This window comes from Colobus angolensis, unplaced genomic scaffold (genome assembly GCF_000951035.1).
Source record: "Colobus angolensis palliatus isolate OR3802 unplaced genomic scaffold, Cang.pa_1.0 Scaffold157, whole genome shotgun sequence".
Taxonomy (NCBI): domain Eukaryota; kingdom Metazoa; phylum Chordata; class Mammalia; order Primates; family Cercopithecidae; genus Colobus; species Colobus angolensis.
Window position 1 is genome coordinate 758,212 of NW_012114677.1, and position 16,537 is coordinate 774,748.

At 57.4% G+C, this 16,537-nt stretch overlaps 1 protein-coding gene across 3 annotated transcripts in view; it reads left to right on the forward strand.

Moving 5' to 3' along the window:
* ZFYVE28 (zinc finger, FYVE domain containing 28) overlaps positions 1-9,509 on the forward strand; it is a 151,145-nt gene extending 141,636 nt beyond the window's left edge. For 2 of the 3 annotated variants that reach the window (XM_011936754.1, XM_011936756.1), the window contains exons 9-13: positions 4,829-4,977; positions 5,749-5,865; positions 7,343-7,447; positions 7,707-7,810; positions 8,265-9,509. In XM_011936754.1, the coding sequence (XP_011792144.1) occupies positions 4,829-4,977; positions 5,749-5,865; positions 7,343-7,447; positions 7,707-7,810; positions 8,265-8,396 (607 nt within the window). In that variant the 3' untranslated portion in view covers positions 8,397-9,509. The remainder of the gene's footprint in view (positions 1-4,828; positions 4,978-5,748; positions 5,866-7,342; positions 7,448-7,706; positions 7,811-8,264) is intronic. The other variant, XM_011936755.1, reaches the window with a different exon arrangement.
* The last annotated feature ends 7,028 nt before the right edge of the window (positions 9,510-16,537 follow it).

Below are 16,537 nucleotides of genomic sequence, written 5' to 3' on the forward strand. Positions count from 1 at the left end.
TATATTCCCACAAGGAAGAGATGAGGATTCCAGTTCCTTCACGTCCTCACCTTCCTCACCACAACTTCATATTTTCTGGGGGTTTTTTGGCGGGGAGACATTCTCATCATCCTAATAAATCAAATGGTATTTAATTGTAATTTTTTGGGCACATCCTGACTGACAGGGATGTTGGGTATCTGTTAATGTGTTTATTAGCTGTTTGTATATCTTCTTTGGAAAAATGTCTATTCAAATCTATTTTCCATTTGTTCAGTAGTTTTTTTTTTTTTGTCTTTTTGTTGTTGGATTGTAAGAGTTCTTTCTATATTGCAGATACTATGTCCTTATCAGACACATGATTTGCAAAAATTGTTCTGTGGGTTTTCTCTTCACTTTCTTGGTGGTGTCCTATGAAGCAGAAAGTCTTCAATTTGATGAAGTCCAGTTATCTGTTTTCTCTTTTGGTGCCCATGCTTTGTGGCCTAGCCCAACGCCACAGATATTTACTCCAATGTTTTCTTTTTTTTTTTTTTTTTTAGTAGAGACGGGGTTTCACCATGTTAGCCAGAATGGTCTCGATCTCCTGACCTTGTGATCCGCCCGTCTCAGCCTCCCAAAGTGCTAGGATTACAGGCTTGAGCCACCGCGCCCAGCCTCAATATTTTCTTGTAAGAATTTTAAGCCTGGGCGTCGTGGCTCGCTCCTGTAATCCCACACTTTGGGAGGCCGAGGTGGGTGGATTGTGTGAGCCCAGGAGTTCAAGACCAGCCTGGGCAACATGGTGAAACCCCTTCTCCACTAAAAATGCAAAAATTAGCTGGGCACTGTGGTGCATGCCTGTGGTCCCAGCTACTCGGGAGGCTGAGATGGGAGGCTCGCTTGAGCCCAGGGAAGTTCATTGAAGCTGCAGTGAGCCATGACTGTGCCACTGCACTCCAGCGTGGGTGACAGAGTGAGACACCATCTCAAAAAAAAAAAAAAAAAGAACCCTAGAGTTTTAGCTCTGACATCTAGATATTTGATTCATTTTGAGTGAATTTTTGTATGTGGTATAAGGTCAGAGTTCAGCTTCATCCTTTTGCATGTGTGTCTCCGGTTTTCCGGCAGCATTTGTTGAAAAGACTATTCTTTCCTCGTTGGGTGGTCTTGGCGCCCTTGCTGAGAATCCACGGCCCGTAAGCGTATGGGGTTCTTTGTGGACTCTCGGTCTCATTGGTCTGTATGTCGGTCCTATGCTGGTGCCGTACAGTCTTGATTCCTGCTCTCTCATGCCACATTGCAGACCACAAGGGTGAGTCCTCCAACTTGTTTTTTTTTCTTTTGGCTATTCTGGGTCCCTTGAGTCATTTCCATATTAATTTTAGGATCAGGTTGTCAATTTCTGCAAGAAAAAAAGGCAGCTGACACTTCCGTATAGATTGCGTTGAATCTGTAGATTGATGTGGGGAGTCGTGCCATCTCAACAATGCTATCTTGCGATCTGTGAACACGAGATGTCTTCCCATTTATGTAGGTCTTCTAATACTTTTCAGCAATGTTTTGTTGTTTTCAGTGTATGATTCTTGTACTTCTTTTGTTAAATTTAGTCTAAGTATTTTAATCTTTTTTATGCTGTTGTAAAGGACTAAGGATTGTTTTCTTAATTTCACTTTCACTTTATTGCTACCATATCTAAACACAAGTGGTCTTTAAAAAAAGCCTTTATTGATATATAACATACATACCACAAAATTCACCTTTCTAAAGCACATAGCTCAGTAGTTTTGGGTAATAACAGCCCCGAGCCTTCTGCGTCGGGCACCACGCCAATCCGGCCTTCTGCCATGTACTTGCCGCCTCCGTTCCCTTTCCTCTGCTCTCTCCCTGCCCCAATTCTTTTTTTTTTTTTCATGTTTTTAATTTTTTGTAAAATATATGTAGCATAAAGTTTACTATTTAGCCCTTCCTAAGCATACAATTTCATGGCATTGAACACACTCAGTTCTGTGCAGCCGTCACCATCATCATCTCTGGAATGTCCTCATCTTCCCAAACTGAAACTGTTTCCCCATCACTCACTCCCCCCCACTCCCCGACCTCTGCCCACCCTGGCACCCACCGTTCTACTTTCTGTCTGTATGAACGTGATGGCTCTCAGGACCTCGTGTCAGCGACTCATTATGCAGGACTCATCCTTTGGTAGCTGGGTTATTTCACTCAGCATGATCTTGCCAACATTCATCCATGCTGTAGCCTAGATCCGAATTTCCTTCCTTTTTAAGGCTGAATAATATTCTGTTGTATGGATGGATCACATTTGGTTTATCCACGCCTCTGCCAACAGACACCTCGGTTGTTGCCATCTCTTGGTTGTTACGAACGTGGGCGTGCAAGTATCTGTCTGTGTTTCAAATTTCAGTTCCTTTGGGTAAGGCTCTGATGAGGCTGGGGGTACTGAGTGGAAGCTGACGTCCTGGACAGTGAAGGCCCCTCCCTTATTCAGCTCCCAGGGCAGAGGGCAGCAAGGCCCACACCCCCAAGCTGAAGGCAGGGGCTTCATCTGTGGAACCTGGACCACCTGGGAGGGGAGAACCATGGAGCATTGTTGGGGTCCCAGCAGAGGATCCCGTCCCATGGACCCAGGCCCCCCCAAGCCTCCCACTGTGCCCCCACGTTCCGGTCAATATTCAGCTTGTTAGCACATCCTCATGACGGAGGGGGCCCCAAGCAGCTCCGGGGACTCTTCCAGCCTCCTCCCCGCATCTGCCGCAGCTCGCTGCCCTGAATTCTCACGTGTGTCATGCCTCTGCTTCTGCAGGGTTTACGTCACGAGGCTGTGTCCCTAAATTACACACCAGGCAGTTCTGCGTGTTTCCCACGGTGTGTGAAAGCACTCACGCCACGCGGGATTCGCGCATGTGGGCGGGGCCGTGGCTGGCTGGCCTCCGCCTCTGTGGCCTCTGCCGGTGAGGGATTAGATCACGATGGGTCTAACATTCCATTGCTGGCGGACTTGGGATCCTGTCCAGCGTTTCACTGGAACCCCCGGCACTGCGTCTAAGACCGTGCATCTCTGCAGACAGACTCAGACCCACGTTTCCAGGGTGTGCCAGCAACAGAGGCCACCAGGCTCCAGAGTGTAGACAGCCCTGGTTTTACTGAAATGGTGCGAACATTTTTTCTGAAGTGCCTACACCAGCTGCCACTCCCACCCGCAAGGTGAAGGCTCCTGTTGTTCCACCCATACTCTTCTTATTTTTGCACAGGTCACATTTGGGGCAAGGCTCGGCAGGAGACACGGCCAGATAAATGAGCCAAGCCCTCCAAAAGAGGCTGTGCAGGATGCCATTGGCAACCGAAAAAAATTATGCAAATGTTTCTAGGTAGAGAAAAGATTTTGCATCCATGAAACAACAGTTAACAGCAGTAAATTTAAAACTTGATAGCAGAAATTTAAAAGTCAAGAGCAAAATTAGAAGAACGAGTTGGGGGAAATTTCCCAGAAAATGGGACAAAAAGATATGATAGGAGATAAATTATTTTAAAATGAGAGGGCCAGTGGGTGCACCCCTAGAGTTGGGCGAGGTGAACCCCCTAAGTTAGTACAGGCCCAGCTGTGAATGATTTATAGGGTCACCATGGAACCCCTGAACAGCAAATCTGGTAAAAGCTGAGGACGCAGCTGCTGGGAAGATGGAGACGGGAAGTGTAGGTGGGGGCAGGGGATCCTGTATTCGTTTCTTGAGGCTGCTGTCACCACAGACTGGCCTAAGCCCTAGAAACTGTCTCACAGTCGGAGGCCAGAAGTGCAAACTCTGGCAGAGCCTCACTCGGTCCGCAGGCTCCAGGGCAGGCTCCTCCCACCTCTCCCAGCTTCTGGGGACTGCAGGTGTTCCTTGGGTTGGGGCCGCGTCTCCGGTCTCGGCCTCTGTGGTCACATGGGCTCTCCTGCCCTCTGTGTCTGTGTCCTCTTCTGCCTCTTATAAGGACTCTTTATAAGAACTCCTGTCATTGGACTTATGGCCCATCCGGATCATTCAGGACAATCTCTTCATCTCCAGATGCTTCACTGAATTACTCCTGCTGAGACCCCTTTTCCAAATGAGGTCACGTTCACAGGTTTCAGGGGCTAGGGTGAGGAGAGATGTTTGTGGGGGCTGCCTGACACTCAGGCCATTAGAAAAGGTGTGAAAGGTGAGTTGACGTTTCCACTGGGGAAGCCGGTCTATATTAAGCCAGGAGTGCAGCCTCAGTGGGTGAGTCGCTACCAGCTGTCAATTCCAGGAGGCCCAGCAGAAATCAAAGGCCCAAAACAGGCCTGGGACTGCCTCAGAGCCCTGTTGCACCACCTGGCGTACGTGGTGAGCGTGTTACACTGAGGACGTTTTAGGTGAAGTTATAGGAAAGTTGTGTATCTGGGCAACAGATAGATGCCTGTGGGGTGGGTGTCTGTGAGGACACAGACTTCTTTTTTGTTTTGTTTTTTTTTTGAGACGGAGTCTCGCTCTGTTGCCCAGGCTAGAGTGCAGTGGCCAGATCTCAGCTCACTGCAAGCTCCGCCTCCCGGGTTTACGCCATTCTCCTGCCTCAGCCTCCCGAGTAGCTGGGACTACAGGCGCCCGCCACCTCGCCCGGCTAGTTTTTTGTATTTTTTAGTAGAGACGGGGTTTCACCGTGTTAGCCAGGATGGTCTCGATCTCCTGACCTCGTGATCCGCCCGTCTCGGCCTCCCAAAGTGCTGGGATTACAGGCTTGCGCCACTGCGCCCAGCCAAGGACACAGACTTTTGTCTTGACCAGTGACCTTCAGGCTCCACAGCCCCTCACCACGCCCCACCCGACATGCTGGTGTCTCCTTCTCCACGCAGCAGCTCTGCGGCTGGGTCCTCAGACAAGACAGGGCCAGAGGTGGCCCCAGCAGCCACGCATGTCGCTCCACAGGCCACAAGAGAGAAGATCCGGTCCAGGTTCCACGGCAGCCACGACCTCATCCACCGCCTGTTCGTCTGCATTTCAGGTGCCGTGTCAGGGCCTGGGACCGGTGTATGGCTTGAGGACACGTGGGCTGCACTTTAGGGGAGGTCAGGCGGGGCGTGTACAGCCTCCCCCTCACTTTCCTGTGAACGGCAGCCCACTCTGCCCCTAAGGAGCAAGCACTCCTGTACATGGAGAAGGCTGGATTGACCCCACACAGGCAGGAGGAGGGGATCTGCAGGTGAGGGTGGGAGGCATTTTCCTCCAGGGAGTGACGGCAGGGGCAGTGGGATGGGGGGCAGAAGAGCCAGGCACTAGGCACCACCTCTGGACAGGGTCCACCCTGGGCTCCCAACCACGTGGGTTGCTTGGGGGCTGTGCCTGCGGGAGGAGGACATGCTTTGCAGGTAGACACATCTGGATGCCTGAGTGGCTGTGACAGTCACAAGCATTGGCCTGGGGGTGGGCACAGTGCAGGGGCTCTGTAAGTGTCCCTCAGCACATGGCCCAGCCAGCTTAGCGGTGATGGCTGTGACCTGTGCATAAAAGGCGTGAATGTCAGTGGCAGACCAACTGTGGCAGGGCTGTCTGTCTGGTCCTCTCCCTTCCCCTGCTCTCTCTTGACTCCTGAGTTTTTATTCTTGTCAAGGGAATCCTGCCCCAAGGGGGTGGGGCGCCTCCTTCCCTGACTGATCTGAGAACACGCCGGCCTGGGCTGTGAGCTCTGGCTGGGTCCGCCCAGCCTGCAGCACCAACCTCCACAGTTCCTTCCATCTGTCCTTCTGTTGCTGTTACTGTGGTCTTCCTCCCTCAGGTGTGGCTGACCAGCTACAGACGAACTATGCCAGTGACCTGAGAAGTATTCTTAAAACACTGTTTGAGGTCATGGCCACCAAGCCCGAAACAGACGACAAGGAAAAGTTAAGGAAGGGTGAGTGCCCACTCAGGATGGGCTCTGAGGCCTGCACTGGTGGCCATGTCCCTGCCCACAGGGAGAGGGTGCTCAGAAATCTATACCTTCTGGCCCTGGGCAGATAGGGCCCTGACCAAGCAATCATTGACCCCAGAGTCCCATGACCTCCGCACTCCAAATGTGCCAGGCTGCCCTGCCTGCTTGGGAAGCCAAGGGGCACAGCAGCAGTCCCAGGAAGTGCCCAGATGGGCTGCCTGCCCAGCAAGACACTGCACCCCTGCAAACGAGCAGATGGGCAAGGGCCCCCGGCTCATGCCCACAGCCCTGGCTACTGTCCCCTGCACGTGCGGCAGCAAGGCGACTTCACTTCTGGCTCTGATGGAGGCTGGGAGAGCCCAAACCCTCCCTCTTAAGGATGAGACTCAGCTGTGGTGCCGCGTCGCTTCTACTGAATGCTGCCTCTCAGAGCAGCTCGAGGCAGCCCTCCCCGAACCCACCTCTCTATGGGGGTGGAAAGGAGTCCACTGCTGCCCATGAGCTGCTGAGGTGTCACACACGCTGACACAGCACAAGCACACAGGCGGCTCTCACAGTCATATTCACACACAGGCACGTGCACACACATGTGCACACATGTACTCATGCATAACCACACCATGCACACACACATGTACACCCATGTGCACATACACTTCCACTCACACATGCACACACGTACTCATGCATACCCACACCCATGCACACACACCCACATGCACACATGCACACATGTGCACATACGCTCCCACTCACACGTGTGCCCACATTATCTGGGAGGGAGAAGGCGTCAGGGCAGGGACTGGTTAGGCACAGGGAGGGATCCAGAGTGGGAAAGGGGGCTAAGCCCCTGCTCGCCGTGCCCGGTGCTCTGGTGCTAAGCTGAGGCACTTTTCCAGCAGAGCCACCCCTCACCACAGGGGCTTCTGCTCATGGGTGTCTGGGCACATGGGGCAGCCCACCTGGTCCTGGAGCCCTGGCCCAGCAGGGCATACCCTTGCCAGCAGGGAGGAGTCCATGTGCCGACCCAGCTCTGCCCTGTGGAATCCACACCACCAGGCTGCATTCTACCAGGGAGGCTGGCAGGGCTGCCTTCTGGAAATCATGATTCAGAGACGGCAGGTGACATGGCCCTGTTCTGCACACAGAGGTTGTGAGCTGGAGTCCTGGCCACACATGTGCCATGCATGGGCCCCAGGGCTGGATGCCCCTATCAGAGGCAGCAGCCATAGTTTTCTGGGCCCCCATGCTGTGCAAAGGAGAGGCCCCTGCTCAGGAAGACTCCCAGCCAGGATCAGCGCCCACCCTGCTGTGGTGCCACCTGCCATGAGACTGCCAGTGGGCTTGGGGAGCTGCCCCACTGCTGGAAGCCCCCAGCTGTGCCCAGCAGGTGCAGGTGACCTGGCATCAATTCCCCGCCTCCCTCACCACATCCCGACGACCCCTCCTTCTCCACCAGTCACCCAGACTCTGCGGAGTGCGGCCTTGGAGGACTGTGCACTGTGCCAGGAGACCCTGTCATCCTCTGAACTGGCAGCCAAGACCCGCGACGGGGACTTTGAAGGTGTGTGGGAGGGTCTGGGCCAGGACACTGCACTAGACACCAGTGAGGGCTGTAGGAGCCAGGGGAGCCTTCCCCCTGGGGGAGGGGCTGCAGGCCACCCGGTCTGGCCATGTGGGAGCTGGGAGACCGCCCCTGGGAGGCTGGCTGGAGTCCAGGCAGCTTGGCAGTCTGGGAAGGAAGGCCCAGGGCGGGTTGAGGGTCCCGGCCCAGCCCACCTGCCCCTGCCGTTGCTGATGTGACGCTGCTGTTGTTGTGACAGACCCCCCGGAGTGGGTGCCAGATGAGGCCTGTGGCTTCTGCATGGCGTGCAAAGCGCCCTTCACCGTCATCCGCCGGAAGCACCACTGCCGCAGCTGCGGGAAGGTGGGTGCGACCCCATGCACGGAGGGTCCCCCAGCATCCAAGGGCTTCCACGGACATAGCCTGAGGTCTGGAAGTCAGGACCGATGCCCAAGGAGGCCGGCGAGGCCTGTGGGGTCTTGTGCAGAGGCTGCTGGAGGTCCTGGGCCCTGCTCTGACTCTAGGCATTTGACCATGGGGACCTGGATGGTGCCCATGTCCAGTCCCAGCTGCTGCAGAGCCAGCCACAGGGAGGGGACAGCGAGTGTGAACAGGAGCCTGCAGCAGCCTTAGTGCAGGAGGTGGGCCCCTCATACAGCCCAGCCTCCTGAAGGTCACAACCCCTGGCACCCAGGGCTGGGCAGTCCCCACCCACCAACGCGGCCTGAGCTGAGTGGGCAGGTGTGTGGAAGGGTGAGGAGTCAGCGTGGGTGGGGCTGGCCTGCCGCAGACCCTCACTGCCCCAACCCCATTCCAGATCTTCTGCTCGCGCTGCTCCTCGCACTCAGCACCACTGCCCCGCTACGGGCAGGTGAAGCCGGTCCGAGTGTGCACCCACTGCTACATGTTCCACGTCACGCCCTTCTACAGCGACAAGGCCGGCCTGTGACGTGGCGCCAGGGGCAGCCCCAGCCCACCCGGGCCAGGAACCCCCACGAAGGTGGGGCCATGCTGCAGGCGATCTCACTGAGTCTCATGAGGCTGCTGTCCCTGCTGCTGTGGGGCCGCCCAGACCTCTAGAATATCCAGAGCCTCTGTCTCGCCCATCGTGGCCTCCCCGCAGGGACCCCGGGCCGCAGGGGCCAACAGGAGGTCAGCTTTGCCCAGCAGGGAACCCGGAGGAGCCTGGTAGCTGCCTCAGGGCAGGGTGCCTGGCAGAGAAGGGCTGGGCCCTCCCACTGGTCCCTTGGAGCTCCGCTGGGGCTATGGGAATCGGGGTGGGTGACAGCTGTACAAGAGTAGGGCCACTCTGCTGCCTCTGCTGTTGTGGTGAATCTGGAAGCCAGAGCAAGGGTCACTCCACAGGCTCTGCGGCACAGCAGGGCTCCCCATGTGCCTCCCAAACCCAAAATGCAGGCTGCCCATTCTCCCCAACAGCTGCCCACCTCGTTCCCCAGCCCTCACCTCTCACCATCCTTCCTCAGGACTTGACAACATGCATCTCATTTCTTCTTGGAGTGGGGAGATGCGGGAAGCTGACCTAGTGGTCCTCTGAGCGGGCAGGGTGCTCCTGGTGTCTGCTCACCACTGTCCCCCTGCTGACGGCGTGGGGGTCTGACCAGGCACTGACACCGCAGGCAGACGTTGCTCGGGGCCTTGGGTCGGGCTTACCAGTCAGCCAGGACGCCTGGGGCCGCCATCTCGGCCACCACTTCCCCTTCCCTCTGCACCCTCTGGAACCCTGGCCCAATTCCTCAGACCCCAAAGTGGCCTGGGACCCAAGCTGCCACAGCTGAGTGGCCCCAGCAGACACCTCCTCAGGCTTCAATCTCAGGCTTCACATTGCAATGACGATTGCAGTTTTATTTTTGGAGATGACACGCCTACTGCTGCTTTTCTAGGATGAAATCTAATTACTATTTACCGGTGGAGTACACATGCATAGAAATGGCTTCTGTCGGGGGAGAGTATATAATGGAAGAAATATTATGTACTGAGATTATATTTATTTTCTAAATGCTGTAATTTGAAGCCATTTCCATAAATCTATTTAAGGATTGCACACGCTCTCCTTTCTTCTGTGAATGCGGATCTTTTTTCTCTGTCCGGAAAGCGATGGTGTTGGTGCTAATATGCATTCTCCTCTAAGAAGCTGGAGGCTCCTGGGCTCTTAGGACAATTGAAGGGCGGGACTCGGCTCCCACCAGCCCTCAGGAGCGGTGGCCACCCCCTGCTTCCTGCAGGCTCCTTCCCACCTTCCAGGGCTCTGCCCCCGCGATGCCTGTCCCCACCTGCCCATCTACCTGCCCAGCTCCTCTTCTCACAGGCGTCTTCAGCTCAGCCCCCTGGCCTGTGGGGGGCAGGGTTAGTGCTCGTGGCCACCCCGACTTGGGGCCTGCCCCACCTGGTTGCCCTGGTTGCAGGGCTGTGCTGCTCACGCCCAGAGCGGCTGCCTTCTGGAGTGTCCTGGAGAGAACTCGGGAGGATGGCCGCAGCCCGGGTTGCCTCGACAATGGGCCTGTGCCCACGGGACTCAGGTACCCTGTCCTTTGGAGGTGGACACTGGTGGGTGGGAAGATACTAGGTGCTTTCTTTCTGCCAAGGGAGAAAGTGTTTTGGAGTATGGGGCCCCCGTCTGAGCAGTGCTGAGTTATTTGGGAGCAGAGGAGAAGGGACACTGGGGGACTCTGAGATGGACTGCCTGCCCCCACACCCACCCCAGTGGGCAGCTGTGCTGCACGAAGCTGCACTGCATCCCTTGGCTCCCCACAGACACCCGCGGTGGCCGCCTTCTGGGCTAAGGCAAGGGGGTCCTCCTCGTCCACCAGGTCAGTAGTGGCAGAAGGAGCAGAGACCAAGAAGAAGGGTCTTCTCCTCAGAGGTCTGGATGTGGCCTGTGTCCCTGGCGGCCCTCCAGGCCAGCCTTGGCCTGCCTTGTGCGGCAGAGCTGCCCTGCAGGAAAGCCTGGGGCTGCAGGATCCCCCCAAAAAGGGTGACCAACTGTCTTGTTCCCCCGGGAATGAGAGGTTCCCTGGGCTGCGGGACTTTCCATACTAAAGGCAGGACATGTGGTCACCACCCACCCATGGGGCTATTCCCACCCCAAGAGCAGAGCCAGGACCTGGGGGTGAGAGGGGCTGGGCCAAGGCAGAACCAGCTCTGGAAGGCTCTAGAAGGGAAGACTTGTCACCCAACCACAGCTGGGGCTGGGGACTGCAGTCTCTGGGTTGGGAGCAGGAGAGTGCCATGGGATCTGGCTGTGGGGTTATCCCCTGTGAGCCTCAGTTTCCCCACCATCACCATCACTGCTGTTGTTTCCTGAGCAGGGCTATCTCCTCTCCCCACAACAGCCCTTCGAGGGAGCAGCATCCCATGTTGTAGATGGGGAAACTGAGGCTCAAGACGGTCTGTAAGTGATAGAACTGGGTTGTGGGCATCTAGGAGGGTCTCCAAGAGGCAGACACAGAAGTTCCTGTGATGGGAGGTGCTCCAGGAGGCACTGGCCATGGCCGATGGTGCCTGGATGGTGTCTGGAGGCCATTTCCAGGGAAGGCTGCTGTGGAGGCAGGGACGTCCCCACCCCTGAGCACCCGGGTTCCTAGTCCCAGCAGCTGGAGAAAGGCTGGGGCTGCCTGAGCCAGGGCTCCCTGCACTGCCCGGGCTACGCACAGGGCTTGGAGGATCCCCCGAGCTTGCTGTGTCCAAGGGCTCAAGAGGAAGCCTGGGTCAGAGAGACCATCGCCGTACCCGATCTTGGGGAGGTGGGACGAGGTGGGGGAGAAGGAAGCCTGGGGCAGAGAGGCCATCGCCGCACCCGACCTTGGGGAGGTGGGACGAGGTGGGGGAGAAGGAAGCCTGGAGCAGAGAGACCATCGCCGTACCTGACCTTGGGGAGGTGGGACGAGGTGGGGGAGGAGGGAGAAACCCCACCCTGTCCTGCCCTGCCCACTGCAGGCTAAGGCGTCTCCCGAGGCCCTCACCCACCTGCACTGTGGTGGGTCCCCTGCTGCTCATCTGTCCGGTGGCCCTTCCTCAGGCGGCAAGCTCCTCACCCACACGCTGTGCTGGTTCCTGGGCTGAGTGGAGATAAGGAGGCCGTGAGCAAAGGGGCAGGTGGCTCTGGGGAGGCCTGGGGCGAGAATGCAGGGAGGCTCCGAAGTGGTGGGTGGCCTTGCTGGGCCAGGGAGCGGGTCTGAGGCAGGGACCGTCCCCTCCCCTCCTGTGGTCCAGGCCCTGCCCCACCCCCCACCGCAGCTCCTATTTATCTTCAGGAGTCCTGTTGTTGCCCCTAATGGCCACCAGGGCCCGCCCAACTCCACTGGCACCTGGAAGCAGCGCAGCCTGAGGTCCTGCCTGTGTTGGGGTCCCCCCACTGTGGTCAGGTGCCCTACGTCTGGACAGAGACCCCTGCACAGCCTGACCCAGTGGCCAGGCCCTAGTCCTCAAGGTCCTACACCTAGGAGGAGGATCCAGAGAGGCCCTGGAGACACAGCAATGACCAAGGGCAGGACAGACCATGCCCCCAGTGGTCCTGGTTGGAGCTGGACACCTGTACCACCAGGGCTAGGCGGGGAGCTGGCAGAACCCTGGAGAGGCAGCTTTGTGGCATCTGTGCACTGATGCCTCCACCAGCGCCCAGCCCCTGCACTTCCTGCCCTCTGGACTCTGCAGTGGGAGCTCAGGGGAGGTAGGCAGGCATCAAAGTGCCCACCCACACTACCCCCATGCCCCAGAGTCCTGGAGGTGCTCCCAGGCCCCACAGACCCACCTCTTCCAGGAAGCCCTCCCAGATAGCAGCACCCCTACCATTCATGAGAGGAAGACTTGCTCTTCTACCCCAGGCCTCAGGGAAGAAAGGCAGTCCCAGAATAGTAGCAGGACCAGGCAGGGCCTATCCAGCTTCAGAGGTGCTGGTCCTCCCAATTTTGGAGGCCACCCCCAGACACCACAGTGAGTGCCTTGAATCTGCAGCCACAGCCTCTTTCATAAACTTGTTTTCCTCTTGTAAAAGTGTTTAAAAGGAAAATTTACTCCCTTGCTTTTGGACATTTGGGGCCATAGGAAATTCATTTAATTTACAGTTGTCTGAGTTGTCTGGGGTCATCAGCATGCTGGGAAAACCTTGTAAAGTAAGAAAAAAAAGTACCCCACCAATTGTTCACAAATAGAATTATCTTATTTTAAATTTAAAAATAAGGCGGATATTAGGTTATGTAAACATTTAATTACATCTCCATGCATTTTGATTGTGCCTTCTTCTTTTTGTATTCTGGAGAGTGTTTTCCTGAGTATCACACTTTTTGGAAGGCCCCCAAGAGGCCTGGCCTGGTGCCCGTGTCTGGCCAGCCTGGGCGGCCAAAGCTCCACCCAGGTTCTGAGTGAGACTCTGCTACTGACCGGCTGAGACTGGGCAGGCCCTGTCTCCCCTAAGCCCCGTCTCTCTGTGAGCAAGGCCAAGGGGTTGGAGGCTCTTGCTGATTTGGAGCTGATGTTCATATTCCTGGCACTTCCTGGGCACCCCTTAGCCCAGCCCGCTGCTGCACAGGCCTTTGCATGCATCCTCCATGACACACCCCAACCACCCAAGAGGCAAGTACCGTCACCCCTGATTTTATAGCCCAGGAAACAGGCTCAGGGAGGATAAGTGACAGGACTAGAATCCAGGGTGGCTTCAAGGAGAGGCCCCACAGGACTCCCCCTGGTGCCGGCACAAAACCAGGCCTCTTGGTGCAGGGGAGCCAAGGCCTTGGGGCACTGGGCGCATGCTGAGCTGGTCACAGCTCTCCAGCCCTAACCCGGGCCACCCCACAGATCTAGAACCCACCACCCCTCAGGGCTGTGGAGATGGGGACTGTGCTGCGGGAGGATTCTGATGGAGTGGAGGCAGGGCAGCTTCCTGCCCAGAATGCTGGGACAGGGGACCTGGGGGCTGCAGGCAGTCCACCCAGTGACAGGAGGCCCAAGGTGGGAGGGGCAGGGTGTCAGTGGCCAAGTTGGGGGGATCAGGGCCTGGTCAGCCTGGAAGTGTGGGAAAGAGGCTCTGCAGCTGCCGGGGCCTCACCAACCTTCCCTCCCTGGGTGTGTGAGGCGTGCTCCTTGAGGCTGTGCTGACACTCAGACACCCCAAGAAGTCGTGTGTGTGTGGCCATGAGGAGTTTGTGGGTCCTGAGTCCAAAGAAAGGAAGGTGGGGCCCAGTGGGCACAGGAAGGCCGGGAAGCTGTCTTCTGGAGATCTCTTTGGGGCCAGCCTTAGATACTCTCACAGATCCTGGGGGTGGGGAGTCACCCAGTAGCCTTTCCCAAGCAAAACCAGGACTCCTTTATTCCTATTCCGTCCTCCACGCGTCCCAAGAGGCAGCACCGCCAGCCCCGTTCACAGCCAGGGAAGCTGAGGCTGCGGCAGCTGGGGCAAGAAAACTCAGGAAATCCAGGCAGCAGAAGACAAGCCTGCCCTGGCCTTCCACCCAAAACCGAGGAAGCCCTTCTGAATTCAGGTCATCCCTTCCCTGGGAGCCCCTGCCTGGGGCGGGCTGGGGAGGGCCGTCATGAGGAAAAGGAGACAGTGAGGGTGAACGACTCAGGGAGAATGCAAGGCCAGGCGGGGCCCAGAAGATGGGGCAGGAATGGGATGCACCCTGGGGGTCCCGGAGTGGCACAGAGAGGTCCTCCCAGAGTAGGGTGGGGGGACTGGGCTCCCCACGGAAGGAGGCTGGAGATGTCTGCCCACTCTCTCCTAGCCTTCATTGGTGCATATTGGACAGGTCCTGGCTCCGGAGAAGGGCAGGACTGGGCAGGAGCCTCCCGCGGCAGCTTGTGCCCACAGAAAGCTCCCCGGAGATGCCACACCCTGTGGGGGACCTGCCCTACAGAAGGGGGCAGGGCCCATGCTCTGCAGGGCTTGGGTCCAACTGGCTGACCTGAGCCACGTCCTCCCCACTCCTCAACCATCCCTGGGACTCCATGGGCATTGGTGCCTGCCGGCACTGACCCAAGGTGCCTCTGCCCATCTTGGGAAGGACAAGTTGAGACCTGTGGGTGTAGAGATCCTGCCAGCCGCAGGTGGGACCAGCGCCCCTATCCCCCAGGGGCTCCAGACCTCTCCTGGCGGGGCTCCAGGCCCACTTGCAGCCATCTGGGCCAGGCCAACATCACCTCCAGGCCTCTCCTGGCTGCTCCCTCCCATTCCCTCTCCTCCTGCCCCTGCTGGCTGATGCCTCCAGCACCTCCCTCCCTGGCTGCAGCTCAGCCCTCCATCATCCATTGCCTCCTGCGGCTTCTCCTCCCAACTCCCCACTCCTTCCTGCTCCCCAGGCAGTGGTGCCCACACTTCCAGGCAAGGTTGAGCCCAGGGACCCCGGGAAGTGCTTGGTTCTCAGTGTGGTGGGGAGGCGAGGGTGATTCCATAAATGGCCTAAATTGAGGCTAGAAATCTCTTAGACTGGGGCAGCCTGCAGGTGCCCCCCCATAGACACACCTGAGCACCTGTGCTGCCCATTGCCACACAGAACAAACCTCTTGGCCCATGGCAGGAAGGGGGCATGCACTATGCCCAGCAGGTGCACTTGTACCAGGCCAGATGTCTGCTTTAGGTGTCGGCAGCAACTCACTGGGCAACCAAAGCAGGGATGGAGCAACTTTGCAACATAACACACCTTGCTCCTCCCCAGACTTGGGCACCTTTCTTTACCATGCACAGCTCTGAGCAGCCCTACAGACTAACCTGGAGGGCCATGGTGCTGAGTTCTTGTGAGGGGCTCTGCCTGGGGCCCTGGAGTGACTGTGGGGCAGGAGCAGGAAGGGCCCCTGCTAACATGAAGGGGCTTGTTGTAATGTCCGTGCAGGGCTGTCTCATAGCAGTGTCCCAAGTTCCCCACCGGGTCCTGCAGGGCTCTGTGGGAACACATTATTGTGAAGCCCACGCCACAGGCTTACACCCAGCAGGACCAGCCAGGCCAGGAGGCTCTGGCCTCTGCATTCCTATGGGCCTAGGTCGTGTGTGGCAGCACTAATCTCCATTCTGCTGAGATTTCTGGGAGACCCTAGCAAATCCCATGTCCTGATCTGCAAGCGGGGCATGCAAAACACAGGGAGATGCACATGAAGCTTTCACGCCGGTCCTGGTGCTGAGGTTTTACAATTTTTGTTCAGTTTTGTTGGCAGCAGCAGCTCCTGTGCCCCACTGAGAACTTCTGGAGGGGTCCAGTCACCTTATGCCTCCACACTCTCCAGCATGCGGGGCCTGCCCTTGGCACATCCAGGCCATCAACCTCAAAAATCAGTGAGAAGGGTCGGGCGAGACGGCTCACGCCTATAATCCCAGAACTTTGGGAGGCCGAGGCGGGCGGATCACGAGGTCAGGAGATCGCAACCATCCATGGTGAAACCCTGTCTCTTCCAAAAAACAAAAATTAGCTGGGCCTGGTAGCAGGCGCCTGTAGTCCCAGCTACTTTGGGAGGCTGAGGCAGGAGAATCGCTTGAACCCGGGAGGCCGAGGTTGCAGTGAACTGAGATCGCGCCACTGCACTCCAGCCTGGGCGACAGAGCCGTCTCTAAAATAAAATAAAATAAAAAATCAGCGAGAGGGTGGGGGGTGCCGTGGCCAGTCTGGAGCTGCCAGTCCTGCCACCTCCTGGGCCAGCCTTAGGATCAGGGGTCACTAGGGAGACCTGCCACCCGGGATTTGATGAAGAGTTCACTCTCGTCGTCTCCACTTAGGGCAACTTCCCTCCCTACAAAGAGCGTCGTTGCCAGAGGAGGCCAGCGCCTGCCTCTGGGACTGTCCCTACCCCTCAGACCAGACACAGAGCACGCAGCCCCCGACTCTGGGGAGCCTCGCGACTCTGGGTGCACGTCTGCGTCCCTTTCCCAGACTTGGGCCCTCCCTCAGCTCCGGCGTCCACTGGGCCATCTGATGAGCCCGCCCGCTCTGGGCCTGTTTCCCCACTGATACTCTCAGAGGGGACTGGCTCTTTGGCTCAGAGCGTCCGTGTCCCTCTCCCAAGTCCCGGCCTTTCCCAGGACCACTCTGCGCCCGGCGGGGAGGGGAGTCCTTCGCGGCCCCACGCGAGACCCGCGGGCAGAGCGCAAGG